The 14,701-nt window shown below is 41.4% G+C and overlaps 1 protein-coding gene across 3 annotated transcripts in view; it reads right to left on the bottom strand.

Annotated features, from left to right (window-relative positions):
• LOC121539331 (heat shock 70 kDa protein 4L) overlaps positions 1–14,460 on the bottom strand; it is a 28,784-nt gene extending 14,324 nt beyond the window's left edge. The window contains exons 1-11 of one of the 3 annotated variants that reach the window (XM_041847739.1): positions 14,094–14,460; positions 11,144–11,201; positions 10,864–11,004; positions 10,480–10,602; positions 10,222–10,321; positions 7,925–8,058; positions 7,557–7,801; positions 7,383–7,459; positions 7,102–7,253; positions 6,847–6,953; positions 6,577–6,710 (exon numbers count right to left, since the gene is read on the bottom strand). In XM_041847739.1, coding sequence (XP_041703673.1) covers positions 6,577–6,710; positions 6,847–6,953; positions 7,102–7,253; positions 7,383–7,459; positions 7,557–7,801; positions 7,925–8,058; positions 10,222–10,321; positions 10,480–10,602; positions 10,864–11,004; positions 11,144–11,201; positions 14,094–14,200 — 1,378 coding nt within the window. In that variant the 5' untranslated portion in view covers positions 14,201–14,460. Of the gene's footprint in view, positions 1–6,576; positions 6,711–6,846; positions 6,954–7,101; positions 7,254–7,382; positions 7,460–7,556; positions 7,802–7,924; positions 8,059–10,221; positions 10,322–10,406; positions 10,431–10,479; positions 10,603–10,863; positions 11,202–11,466; positions 11,824–14,093 lie in introns of those variants that run through there. The other 2 variants (XM_041847740.1, XM_041847741.1) reach the window with 2 other exon arrangements.
• Between the last annotated feature and the right edge of the window lie 241 nt (positions 14,461–14,701).

The following is a 14,701-nucleotide window of genomic DNA, read 5'->3' as shown; positions in this document are numbered from 1 at the left end:
CAGTCTCTACGGGGGTGCCACAGGGTTCAATTCTCAGGCCGACTCTATTCTCTGTGTATATCAATGATGTCGCTCTTGCTGCTGGTGACTCTCAGATCCACCTCTACGCAGACAACACCGTTTTGTACACATCTGGCCCTTCATTGGACACTGTGTTAACAAACCTCCAAACAAGCTTCAATTCCATACAACACTCCTTCCGTGGCCTCCAACTGCTCTTAAACGCTAGTAAAACTAAATGCATGCTCTTCAATCGAACGCTGCTTGCACCCGCCTGCCTGACTAGAATCACTACTCTCGGCGGCTCTGACTTAGAATATGTGGACAACTACAAATACCTAGGTGTCTGGTTAGACTGTAAACTCTCCTTCCAGACTCACATTAAGCATCTCCAATCCAAAGTTAAATCTAGAATAGGCTTCCTATTTCGCAACAAAGCCTATGGCCTATTTATTGCCTTACCTCCATAACTTACTACATTTGCACACACTGTATATAGATTTTCTATTGTGTTATTGACTGTACATTTTGTTTATTCCATATGTAACTCTGTGTTGTTGTTGGTTTTTTTCGCACTGCTTTGCTTTATCTTGGCCAGGTCGCAGTTGTAAATGAGAACTTGTTCTCAACTGGCTTACCTGGTTAAATAATGGTGAAATAATTTTAAAAAAATATATATATATATATGTACAGTTGAAGTCAGAAGTTTACATACACTTAGGTTGGAGTCATTAAAACTCGTTTTTCAACCACTCCTCAAATGTCTTGTTAACAAACTATAGTTTTGGCAAGTCGGTTAGGACATCTACTTTGTGCATGACACAAGTCATTTTTCCAACAATTGTTTACAGACAAATTATTTCACTTATAATTCACTGTATCACAATTCCAGTGGGTCAAAAGTTTACATACACTAAGTTGAATGCTTGGAAAATTCCAGAAAATGATGTAATGGCTTTAGAATCTTCTGATAGGCTAATTTACATCATTTGAGTCAATTGGAGGTGTACCTGTGGATGTATTTCAAGCCCTACCTTCAAACTCAGTGCCTCTTTGCTTGACATCATGGGAAAATCAAAAGAACTCAGCCAAGACCTCAGAAAAGATATTGTAGACCTCCACGTCTGGTTCATCCTTGGGAGCAATTTCCAAACACCTGAAGGTACCACGTTCATCTGTACAAACAATAGTACGCAAGTATAAACACCATGTTACCACGCAGCCGTCATACCGCTCAGGAAGGAGATGAACGTGCTTTGGTGCGAAAAGTGCAAATCAATCCCAGAACTACAGCAAAGGACCTTGTGAAGATGCTGGAGGAAACAGGTACAAAAGTATATATATCCACAGTAAAACGAGTCCTATATCGACATAACCTGAAAGGCCGGTCAGCAAGGAAGAAGCCACTGCTCCAAAACCGCCATAAAAAAGCCAGACTACGGTTTGCAACTGCACATGGGGACAAAGATTGTACGTTTTGGAGAAATGTCCTCTGGTCTGATGAAACAAAAATAGAACTGTTTGGCCATAATGACCATCGTTATGTTTGAAGGAAAAAGGGGGTGGCTTGCAAGCCGAAGAACACCATCCCAACCGTGAAGCACAGGGGTGGCAGCATCATGCTGTGGGGGTGCTTTGCTGCAGGAGGGACTGGTGCACTTCACAAAATAGATGGCATCATGAGGAAGGAAAATTATGTGGATATATTGAAGCAACATCTCAAGACATCAGTCAGGAAGTTAAAGCTTGGTCGCAAATGGGTCTTCCAAATGGACAATGACCCCAAGCATACTTCCAAAGTTGTGGCAAAATGGCTTAAGGATAACAAAGTCAAGGTATTGGAGTGGCCATCACAAAGCCCTGACCTCAATCCTATAGAACATTTGTGGGCAGAACTGAAAAAGCGTGTGCGAGCAAGGAGGCCTACAAACCTGACTCAGATACACCAGCTCTGTCAGAAGGAATGGGCCAAAATTCACCCAACTAATTGTGGGAAGCTTGTGGAATGTTTGACCCAAGTTAAACAATTTAAAGGCAATGCTACCAAATACTAATTGAGTGTATGTAAACTTCTGACCCACTGGGAATGTGATGAATGAAATAAAAGCTAAAATAAATCATTCTCTCTACTATTATTCTGACATTTCACATTCTTAAAATAAAGTGGTGATCCTAACTGACCTAAGACAGGGAATCTTTACTAGGATTAAATGTCAGGAATTGTGAAAAACTGAGTTTAAATGTATTTGGCTAAGATGTGTGTAAACTTCCGACTTCAACTGTGTATGTATATATATATATATATATATATATATATATATATATATATACAGTGGGGAAAAAAAGTATTTAGTCAGCCACCAATTGTGCAAGTTCTTCCACTTAAAAAGATGAGAGAGGCCTGTAATTTTCATCATAGGTACACGTCAACTATGACAGACAAAATGAGAAAAAAAATTCCAGAAAATCACATTGTAGGATTTTTAATGAATTTATTTGCAAATTATGGTGGAAAATAAGTATTTGGTCACCTACAAACAAGCAAGATTTCTGGCTCTCACAGACCTGTAACTTCTTCTTTAAGAGGCTCCTCTGTCCTCCACTCGTTACCTGTATTAATGGCACCTGTTTGAACTTGTTATCAGTATAAAAGACACCTGTTCACAACCTCAAACAGTCACACTCCAAACTCCACTATGGCCAAGACCAAAGAGCTGTCAAAGGACACCAGAAACAAAATTGTAGACCTGCACCAGGCTGGGAAGACTGAATCTGCAATAGGTAAGCAGCTTGGTTTGAAGAAATCAACTGTGGGAGCAATTATTAGGAAATGGAAGACATACAAGACCACTGATAATCTCCCTCGATCTGGGGTTCCACGCAAGATCTCACCCTGTGGGGTCAAAATGATCACAAGAACGGTGAGCAAAAATCCCAGAACCACATAGGGGGACCTAGTGAATGACCTGCAGAGAGCTGGGACCAAAGTAACAAAGCCTACCATCAGTAACACACTACGCTGCCAGGGACTCAAATCCTGCAGTACAAGACGTGTCCCCCTGCTTAAGCCAGTACATGTCCAGGCCCGTCTGAAGTTTGCTAGAGTGCATTTGGATGATCCAGAAGAGGATTGGGAGAATGTCAGATGAAACCAAAATATAATTTTTTGGTAAAAACTCAACTCGTCGTGTTTGGAGGACAAAGAATGCTGAGTTGCATCCAAAGAACACCATACCTACTGTGAAGCATGGGGGTGGAAACATCATGCTTTGGGGCTGTTTTTTCTGCAAAGGGACCAGGATATATATATATATATATATATATATATATACAGTGGGGAGAACAAGTATTTGATACACTGCCGATTTTGCAGGTATTCCTACTTACAAAGCATGTAGAGGTCTGTAATTGTTATCATAGGTACACTTCAACTGTGAGAGACGGAATCTAAAACAAAAATCCAGAAAATCACATTGTATGATTTTTAAGTAATTAATTTGCATTTTATTGCATGACATAAGTATTTGATACATCAGAAAAGCAGAACTCAATATTTGGTACAGAAACCTTTGTTTGCAATTACAGAGATCATACGTTTCCTGTAGGTCTTGACCAGGTTTGCACACACTGCAGAAGGGATTTTGGCCCACTCCTCCATACAGACCTTCTCCAGTTCCTTCAGGTTTCGGGGCTGTCGCTGGGCAATACGGACTTTCAGCTCCCTCCAAATATGTTCTATTGGGTTCAGGTCTGGAGACTGGCTAGGCCACTCCAGGACCTTGAGATGCTTCTTACGGAGCCACTCCTTAGTTGCCCTGGCTGTGTGTTTCGGGTCGTTGTCATGCTGGAAGACCCAGCCACGACCCATCTTCAATGCTCTTACTGAGGGAAGGAGGTTGTTGGCCAAGATCTCGCGATACATGGCCCCATCCATCCTCCCCTCAATACGGTGCATTCGTCCTGTCCCCTTTGCAGAAAAGCATCCCCAAAGAATGATGTTTCCACCTCCATGCTTCACGGTTGGGATGGTGTTCTTGGGGTTGTACTCATCCTTCTTCTTCCTCCAAACACGGCGAGTGGAGTTTAGACCAAAAAGCTATATTTTTGTCTCATCAGACCACATGACCTTCTCCCATTCCTCCTCTGGATCATTCAGATGGTCATTGGCAAACTTCAGACGGGCCTGGACATGCGCTGGCTTGAGCAGGGGGACCTTGCGTGCGCTGCAGGATTTTAATCCATGATGGCGTAGTGTGTTACTAATGGTTTTATTTGAGACTGTGGTCCCAGCTCTCTTCAGGTCATTGACCAGGTCCTGCCGTGTAGTTCTGGGCTGATCCCTCACCTTCCTCATGATCATTGATGCCCCACGAGGTGAGATCTTGCATGGAGCCCCAGACCGAGGCTGATTGACCGTCATCTTGAACTTCTTCCATTTTCTAATAATTGCACCAACAGTTGTTGCCTTCTCACCAAGCTGCTTGCCTGTTGTCCTGTAGCCCATCCCAGCCTTGTGCAGGTCTACAATTTTATCCCTGATGTCCTTACACAGCTCTCTGGTCTTGGCCATTGTGGAGAGGTTGGAGTCTGTTTGATTGAGTGTGTGGACAGGTGTCTTTTATACAGGTAACGAGTTCAAACAGGTGCAGTTAGTACAGATAATGAGTGGAGAACAGGAGGGCTTCTTAAAGAAAAACTAACAGGTCTGTGAGAGCCGGAATTCTTACTGGTTGGTAGGTGATCAAATACTTATATCATGCAATAAAATGCAAATTAATTACCTAAAAATCATACAATGTGATTTTCTGGATTTTTGTTTTAGATTCCGTCTCTCACAGTTGAAGTGTACCTATGATAAAGATTACAGAACTCTACATGCTTTGTAAGTAGGAAAACCTGCAAAATCGGCAGTGTATCAAATACTTGTTCTCCCCACTGTATATATATTTATATATTTGCGAGAAAAAAAACATATGAGGGATTGGAAGTGATGCAGACAATTACATTGATGGAAGTTACAATCTATCTGAAATATTAAAGCTGATCTACCCCGCCCCCAAAAAAAAGACCCCAAAAAAGAAAAGAAACAATTGCAGATGGCCAACCACAGGACAGACAGTGCCTTGCAAAAGTATTCATCCCCCTTGGCGTTTTTTCTATTTTGTTGCATTACAACCTGTAATTTAAATTGATTTTTATTTGGATTCCATGTAATGGACATACACAATATAGTCCAAATTGGTGAAGTGAAATGAAAAATTCTAATAAAAAAATTACGGAAAAGTGGTGCGTGCATAAGTATTCACCCCCTTTGCTATGAAGCCCCTAAATAAGATCTGGTGCAACCAATTACCTTCAGAAGTCACATAATTAGTTGAATAAAGTCCACCTGTGTGCAATCTAAGTGTCACATGATCTGTCACATGATCTCAGTATATATACACCTATTCTGAAAGGCCCCAGAGTCTGCAACACCCCTAAGCAAGGGGCACCACCAAGCAAGCGGCACCATGAAGAGCAAGGAGCTCTCCAAACAGGTCAGGGAAAAAGTTGTGGAGAAGTACAGATCAGGGTTGGGTTGTAAAACAATATCCGAAACTTTGAACATCCCACGGAGCACCATTAAATCCATTATTAAAAAATGGAAAGAATATGGCACCACAACAAACCTGCCAAGAGAGGGTCGCCCACCAAAATTCACGGACCAGGCAAGGAGGGCATTAATCAGAGGCAACAAAGAGACCAAAGATAACACTGAAGGAGCTGCAAAGCTCCACAGCGGAGATTGGAGTATCTGTCCATAGGACCACTTTAAGCCGTACACTCCACAGAGCTGGGCTTTACAGAAGAGTGGCCAGAAAAAAAGCCATTGCTTAAAGAAAAAAATAAGCAAACACGTTTGGTGTTCGCCAAAAGGCATGTGGGAGACTCCCCAAACATATGGAAGAAGGTACTCTGGTCAGATGAGACTAAAATTGAGCTTTTTGGCCATCAAGGAAAACGCTATGTCTGGCGCAAACTCAACACCTCTCATCACCCAAGAACACCATCCCCACAGTGAAGCATGGTGGTGGCAGCATCATGCGGTGGGGATGTTTTTCATCGGCAGGGACTGGGAAACTGGTCAGAATTGAAGGAATGATGGATGCCACAAAATACAGGGAAATTCTTGAGGGAAACCTGTTTCAGTCTTCCAGAGATTTAAGACTGGGACGGAGGTTCACCTTCCAGCAGGATAATGACCCTAAACATACAAAAAATTATTTTGCATCTTCAAATTGGTAGGCATGTTGTGTAAATCAAATGATACAAACCCCCAAAAAATCCATTTTAATTCCAGGTTGTAAGGCAACAAAATAGGAAAAATGCCAAGGGGGGTGAATACTTTTGCAAGCCACTGTATAGTAGCTGTCTTGTAAGGGGATCTCAAGGCAGAATAGCTAAGTGCCATCAGGGTGTTACAGCTAAATATTTTACGTTCAGTGAGACCGCCTTCCAATTCCTTGAACAGGTACATCAAAGATTAAAGAAGATCTCTATGAACTGCAGAGGGCTTAGTTGAATAAGCAGGTGTACCTATCCTGATGTCCGGGTAAGGCAGCTCCTGTGGGAGGCTGTAGAATGCTTCCAAATCAAAGGGCTCCTTCTTGTGGAAGGTGATGACTTTGGAGAAGGGCGCTGCATGGTTCTTACTGTACACCTCACATTCTCTGTAGAACAGACAGTGGTGTTGGATGAGGTCAAGGCAATCACTGTGTTGTAATGTCTGCTCATCTTATTACAAACAACACAGTACCCACAAATTAATGTTTATTTCTATAGAGCCAGCTGAGTATGTGCCCTTACCCGACTCCATCTTCTGTGGGGGACTTCCAGCGTAGGGTTATGGGAAAGGGAACCACATCAGTAATGGAGAATTCACGCACCTTAAATGCTGGGGACAGAATTGCACACTACACACATACATAAACAAACACACTCCCAAACAAGGACAAACACACAATCACTTTGTTACACACTGAATATTCCAGCAAATTGTTCATCAGCTGCATATAAAATTGATGGCTGAAGTTTCAATCACTGTAAGAGGTGAGTGAGTACCTGAAGAGCGCAGCCCCGTGCCACAGCCTCATCTGCGTTGAGTGTGGTGCTGACATCTTTGCCAAAGAACTTAGAGATTCTCTCTTTAATGGAAGGGATCCTGGTGGCTCCTCCTACCACCTCCACTGCATAGATCTCATCCCGGCTCAGCTCTGACACAAAACACACACACAGAGGGTCAAATAATACATTTTCAGTTTTACCATTGAATGAAAATGTACTGTCTCTATCACTGAATGTTCATCAACTAAATCAAATTAGATTTGATAAAAATGACATACTTGATTGTTCCATAACTGCTTTCAATGGCGCCTCTACTCTTATCAAGAATGGGGCACACAGTTCTTCAAACTGGACTCTGATAATGAAAAAGAAGGGGGAAAGTGGAATGATTATTATTGCATATAAATCTCTATAGGAAGTTAAACGAAGGAGTCACAAATCCATATGTGTACCTGTTCATCTTGCCTGTCACATCAATGTCATTCATGAAGCACTCAATGTTAATGGGAAGGTCAGAGCAGTTGGCGCTCATCAACTTCTTCAGTTTCTCACATTCCTGAGACAGCCGCAGAATAGCCCTGGGGTTCTCCCTCACATTCAGCTTGTACCTTGCCTTGAACTCCTTGCAGAAGTGCTCCACAAGTACCTCATCAAAGTTACGCCCACCCAGGTAGGGGTCAAAAGCTGTGGCCAGTACCTGGTTAATTGACCAAACAATTAGGGGTAAAATACTGTATGGGCGAGATAAAGAAAAAGACAGGTGATAAATAGTGATAGATAGTGATAGACTGCTTCTGCTTCTTTAGGAAGAAGAACCCACCTTGAGTTTGCCTTTGTTGAAGGCTGATATGGAGACCTGGAATGATGAATGTCCCAGGTCCACGAACACCACATTGCGTGGCTTCTCCTCTGGGGTGGGCAGGTCCTGCTTGTAGATCCCATAGGCCAGGGCCACTGCCATTTAGAAACAACAATATGAGACAGACACTCTAATGCAGGGTTCCTCAATAGGCGGCAAACTTAGTAAAAAAACAAAACAATATTGGACATAAAAGATTGTACAATCACCAGGAAATGAGCGCAAAGTGATTTTAATTGAGGAAATCTTTTCCCAAGTATTCCCATGCATAAATAGAGGCATACTACTTAGAGTCCGCAAGACACGTCTTCGTACTATGGGGGACTGAGCCTTCTACTCCCTTGCCCCTCCTCTATGGAATGCTCTCCCTGACCATCTCAATCTGAACTTTTCAAACGGGTCTTGAAACACATTTCTACAGACTGTCTATTTTATAGTCCTAATCTGCAAAGTAATTTTAGCACCTAGCCTACTATTGCTTTTCCTGCCTTGATTCTAAATGTATGATGTTTTTATTGAATTTTATTTTACTATCATTATTATAATGTTTTGCCTATGTAGAGCTTTGAGAACACCGTACTGAAAAGCGCTATACAAACAAAATGTTTTCATTTTATTATTATTATTATTATTATTATTATTATTATTATATGTGATCGTATCCCAATGTAAACAAGGTTTGAAATTATTACTATATCTTTTTGGGATTCTTGCAGTCAATTTGCAGTGTAAAAATCGGCCCACGACTGAATGTAATTGGGGACCCCTGCTCTAATGAATAACCCTACAGCACTGCATTATTATTATTATATTATGAATAAGAGCATCTTAGTGGATGGAAATGACTAGAAGTAATGTATGTGTTATCAAGTCATTTTGGTCCCCTAAACCTAATATAACATAATAGGTTGCCTAGCGGTTAGAGCGTTCGGCCAGTAATCGAAAGGTCGCTGGTTTGAATACCCGACCCGTCAAGGTGGAAAATTTGGCAATGTGCCCTTGAGCAAGGCACTTAACCCTAATTTGCTCCAGAGGCGCCGTACTACTACGGTTAACCCTGTAAAACAACACATTTCACTGCAAAAAAATATATTTTTTTATACAATGATGTTTGTGCAGTTTATAGGCCTTTTCAAGTACACTCTGTGAATATCAGTGCCTGCTGATTACAGGTGAGAAAACAAAGACTTGAAAACAGCTGTCTCTAGGGATCCCCAGCTTATTTTGGGATAATGATATTCCCTAAACAACTAAAGTTGTTGGTAGAAATAAAACATTTTTTGTGAAACAATTAAATACACATTAAGGATTTAGACAACTACCACCAATAAATCTATAGACCAGTGGAGGCTGCTGAGGGGAGGACGGCTCATAATAATGGCTGGAACGGAGCAAATGGAATGGCATCAAACACATGGTGTCACAACTTCCTCCGAAGCTGCCTCCTCTCCTTGTTCGGGCAGGCTTCGGCGTTAATCATCACTGGCCTTCTAGCCACTGCCGCTCCATATCTCATCATTCCATTTGTTTTTTCTTGTCTATTACACACACCTGGTTCAAATCCCCTCATTAGTACATTTACAAGTGTTCCCTCTGCCCCCCTTGTCCTTGTGGGTGATTGTTTATTGTGAGGAGAGAGTAGCTCGGTTGAGCTACGTGTATTTTGTATTGCCGGGGTATATTTTCCCTGTGTGCTTGTTTTGTTCCAGTGCGCCTGTTTTGCGCACTGGACTGTTTGACGCTATCCAGCGTAACTCTGTGCTATGGAATAAACTCTGTATTCTGTGATTTACCCTCCTGCGCCTGACTCCTTCAAATCACCTATAAAAAATACATGTTGTATTTCATTCTGTTATATTCCATTATATTCTTAGTAGGCCTATAAAATATGTGTGTTGACCAGTGGAGGCTGCTGAGGGGAAGACGGCTCAAAATAATGGCTGGAACGGAGGGAACAGAATGGCATCAAACACATGGAAATCATTTGATGCTATTACCACGAGCCTGTCCTCCCCAATTAAGGTGCCACCAACCTCCTGTACTATAGTCATATCCATCACAGAATAATAATAATATGCCATTTAGCAGACGCTTTTATCCAAAGCGACTTACAGTCATGCGTGCATACATTTTTTTTTGTGTATGGGTGGTCCCGGGGATCGAACCCACTACCTTGGCGTTACAAGCGCCGTGCTCTACCAGCTGAGCTACAGAGGACCACAGAATATGACCTTAATGACTCTGTGGGAATCACTGACCTGCCGTGGTGTCATTGATCAGACGCAGACAGTTCAACCCTGCAATTTGGGTGGAGTCCATCACAGAGCTCCTCTCTGCATCGGTGAAAAAACTTGGGACCTTGTGAAACAAAACTCTTGTTAGAAAATGATAAACTTGAAATGGGATGAAAAAATTACTATGGCTAATTTCATGGTATACTCACGTGTAGCATATTGATATTACGTTGACTCGTTTCATTTGCAGTGTATTACAGTATATATATTGTTGTCACTCACAGAAATCACACAGTCCACAACTGGCTTCTTCAGGGCACTCTCAGAAGTTTCCTTCAGCTTGGTCAGCAACATTGCTGTTACCTGCTCAATTGTGAACACTTTGTCCTCATCCAGGTAACGGACCTATGAATGAGACACAGTTTTAGTTGAGACTATTTAGACAATATCAAAACCAGATGAAACCAGAGGAGGGTTGGTGTCAGTGCTGTTTAAAAAAGATGGTTTGGAGGTCAAACACATTGGAAAATACAAACAATTGAGCAAAATAACAATGGTAATTTACATAATGACAATGGAGCTTGGGGTGATGGAGCTAAAGGGAACACATTCAAAATGGAGTGCAGTGAAAAAGGAACACAGTGGAAAAGTCTACAATGGTGTTACCTTGATTCCAGTGTTGCCACTGGCCAGCTTGTGCAAGCTGTAAGGCAACTTGGGTTTCTCCCCCTGGACATATGGGTCGTCAAACGCTCTGCCATGGAACTTCTTGAAGCCATGGACTGTGTTTTTGAAGTTTGTTATAATCTGAAATAAATTGTTTTTTTAGTCATAGGATTTGATGCTGACCAATTTGACCATTTCCAAAAAACTATTGATCTGCAAAATTACATTTTCACAATAATAATACTACATTATAAAAACTGTTCTCATTTGATCATTTTACTTGACCCTTGGCTGCATTTCCAATGGTTCGGTTTTTGGAGGCCAGAGACACCCAAGCCCTGGGGAACCAAAACAAATAAACACATTAAAAAGAAAATATAGGCCTAATGGTTAATAGTAGGCTACAAGGTGGATTGACATAGAAAGAAGAATGCCAGTTTAGAACAACGGAGGTTGAGAATCTGCAGATTATTAAGTGAATTTCACAACGGAGTCTATGAAGAAACTACAAATTAGGACAGTAAAACAGAACAGTTCACCTTCAAAAAGTAAGGAAGATCCACAATTAAAATATCACTTTTTAAACTCATTTAACTGACTCACTTCCTCCATCAGCTCATTGTCTTGCTGACACAGAGTGATCCAGGTTCCTTGAATGAAAGTCTCAATTCCATCAACTGGCATTGAAGTTCTCACTGCTCCACCTCCCCATCTTCCCCCTCCTCCTTCTCCTCATCATAAATTCATTTTAAGAGAGCTGTACACTGCAATGTTATGTCTGAGGTTATTCCCAATTGGCAATGTGATTGTGGGCTATGCATAGGAAAAGATGCCTGCCGTTGGTCTGATGTCAGATGTTAAGTTATTTGGAAAATGAGTTGTGAATGAGACAAATACTAATTTTCACAAAGTCTGCTGCCTCAGTTTTGATGATGGCAATTTGCATATACTCCAGAATGTCATGAAGAGTGATCAGATGAATTGCAATTAATTGCAAAGTCCCTCATTGCCATGAAAATGAACTTAATCCCCAAAAAACATTTCCACTGCATTTCAGCCCTGCCACAAAAGGACCAGCTGCCATCATGTCAGTGATTCTCTTGTTAACACAGGTGAGAGTGTTGACGAGGACAAGGATGGAGATCACTCTGTCATGCTGATTGAGTTAGAATAACAGACGGGAAGCTTTAAAGGGAGGGTGGTGCTTGAAATCATTGTTCTTCCTCTGTTAACCATGGTTACCTGCAAGGAAACACGTGCCGTCATCATTGCTTTGCACAAAAAGGGCTTCACAGGCAAGGATATTGCTGCTAGTAAGATTGCACCTAAATCAACCATTTATCGGATCATCAAGAACTTCAAGGAGAGAGGTTCAATTGTTGTGAAGAAGGCGTCAGGGAGCCCAAGAAAGTCCAGCAAGCGCCAGGACCGTCTCCTATAGTTGATTCAGCTGCGGGATCGGGGCACCACCAGTGCAGAGCTTGCTCAAGAATGGCAGCAGGCAGGTGTGAGTGCATCTGCACGCACAGTGAGGCAAAGACTTTTGGAGGATGGCCTGGTGTCAAGAAGGGCATTGAGGAAGCCACTTCTCTCCAGGAAAAACATCAGGGATAGACTGATATTCTGCAAAAGGTACAGGGATTGGACTGCTGAGGACTGGGGTAAAGTAATTTTCTCTGATGAATCCCCTTTCCGATTGTTTGGGGCATCCGGAAAAAAGCTTGTCCGGAGAAGACAAGGTGACCGCTACCATCAGTCCTGTGTCATGCCAACAGTAAAGCATCCAGAAACCATTCATGTGTGGGGTTGCTTCTCAGCCAAGGGAGTGGGCTCACTCACAATTTTGCCTAAGAACACAGCCATGAATAAAGAATGGTACCAACACATCCTCCGAGAGCAACTTCTCCCAACCATCCAAGAACAGTTTGGTAACGACCAATGCCTTTTCCAGCATGATGGAGCACCTTGCCATAAGGCAAAAGTGATAACTAAGTGGCTCGGGGAACAAAACATCGAAATTTTGGGTCCATGGCCAGGAAACTCCACAGACCTTAATCCCATTGAGAACTTGTGGTCGATCCTCAACAAACAAAACCCCACAAATTCTGACAAACTCCAAGCATTAATTATGCAAGAATGGGCTGCCATCAGTCAGGATGTGGCCCAGAAGTTAATTGACAGCATGCCAGGGCGGATTGCAGAGGTCTTGAAAAAGAAGGGTCAACACTGCAAATATTGACTCTTTGCATAAACGTAATGTAATTGTCAATAAAAGCCTTTGACACTTATGGAATGCTTGTAATTATACTTCAGTATACCATGGTAACATCTGACAAAAATATCTCATAACACTGAAGCAGTGAACTTTGTGAAGACCAATACTTGTGTCATTCTCAAAACGTTTGACCACGACTGTATTCACAGTCACCTATTCCAATGTAATAACATTTGTGAATGATCATTACATTCACATAGGCTACATACAGTAGGCACTACAAGCAGCTCATCTATAGCCTATATTTATATTTGTTTCAATTTTTCAGATCATATGGCAATTTGTCATACAGTACTCTTAAGTCTGAGAGCAAGAATTTTATGACAGCAGTCAAGTCCCAGCAAATTCAAATGATGCTCGCAAGAAATAAAATGAACGATACAGTTTGCTGACATCGCATGGGCCTGCTTTGAGAGAAAAAGACAACACAACAAATCTTATTTGAAAAATAGAGTAATGCAGGGATATTCAAAAAAAATATCAACTATATGACATGAGATATAGTACAATACATTCTTATTCTGAACAACTTGTTCAAATTTCGGTATAGGCTATGACGATGCCTTAAAAATCATGTCTCACAGAATATGATAGAAAAGTGTAAGATTAAACTAAAAAGGCCACATTCCAAGCACTACGTAGACGGCTGCAATTACTAAGAGAGGTCATTAGGTAAATGAATATGCAAAAAAGACTTCTGAGAATGTAGACGTTATAACGTTGTAATAACCAAAATATTCCTATAAATAAACTATGCATTTACATGGAAGAAAAAATACAATCCAATGTAATGTCATCCAATGTAAGATATTCATCATAACACAAGAAACATCCATTGTTGGAGCCTTTTTTTTCTCTACGCCATCAGGGTAGGGTAGGTTACAGCGCGGATCCCCAGTCGCAAACATTGTGTACCAAATCACATTCTATATATTGATTTCAATGGTATACTTACGGCGTACATCTGTCGCTGTATTCATTGGCAATGGTTTCAATGCCGCCGCTTCTGGCAACAGCTATGTAACAATTTTGGAAACCCACATCAATACCTACTACTGACATAATGAGTGTAGCTGTTAGTTTGTGCAATTTTCCGTAACGATTGACACTTGACACTTTTCCAATTAGAAAAATAAAATATTCCACTATGCGAGAATGTAGGCTATTTTAAATGATGTATTTCGTTTTCACAATACATATGAGACAGTTAGCGCTCACAGTTCTAACTGAATTAGGCTACTAGCTATTATGTAAACCAAACTCTTTATAGCCAACTCATTCAACCTAATCCCAGTGAGTGAGAATGTCCACAGGATTCTCTCAATTTCACTGGTACCAATTGGTAATCCAAGCAAACATGCGCAAAGAGCAGTCTGGAATGCCTTTAGAACCCGCCCTCTGCTATCTGTTAGTGGTTACATGTCACCAAAGGTGTATTTGATTGGTGCGACAGACCATCTACGAGAGAAACATCTACAAATCCTAGAAAGGGAACCAGCCTTTACATAATGAGTGACAGTGTAGGTAGGGCATGGTCTGCTGGTATATGCATAAGTGAATTTG

The sequence above is a fragment of the Coregonus clupeaformis genome, chromosome 25 (genome assembly GCF_020615455.1).
Source record: "Coregonus clupeaformis isolate EN_2021a chromosome 25, ASM2061545v1, whole genome shotgun sequence".
NCBI classification, from domain to species: Eukaryota; Metazoa; Chordata; class Actinopteri; order Salmoniformes; family Salmonidae; genus Coregonus; species Coregonus clupeaformis.
Note: the sequence above shows the minus strand (reverse complement) of the source record. Positions and strands in the feature narration are given on the sequence as shown.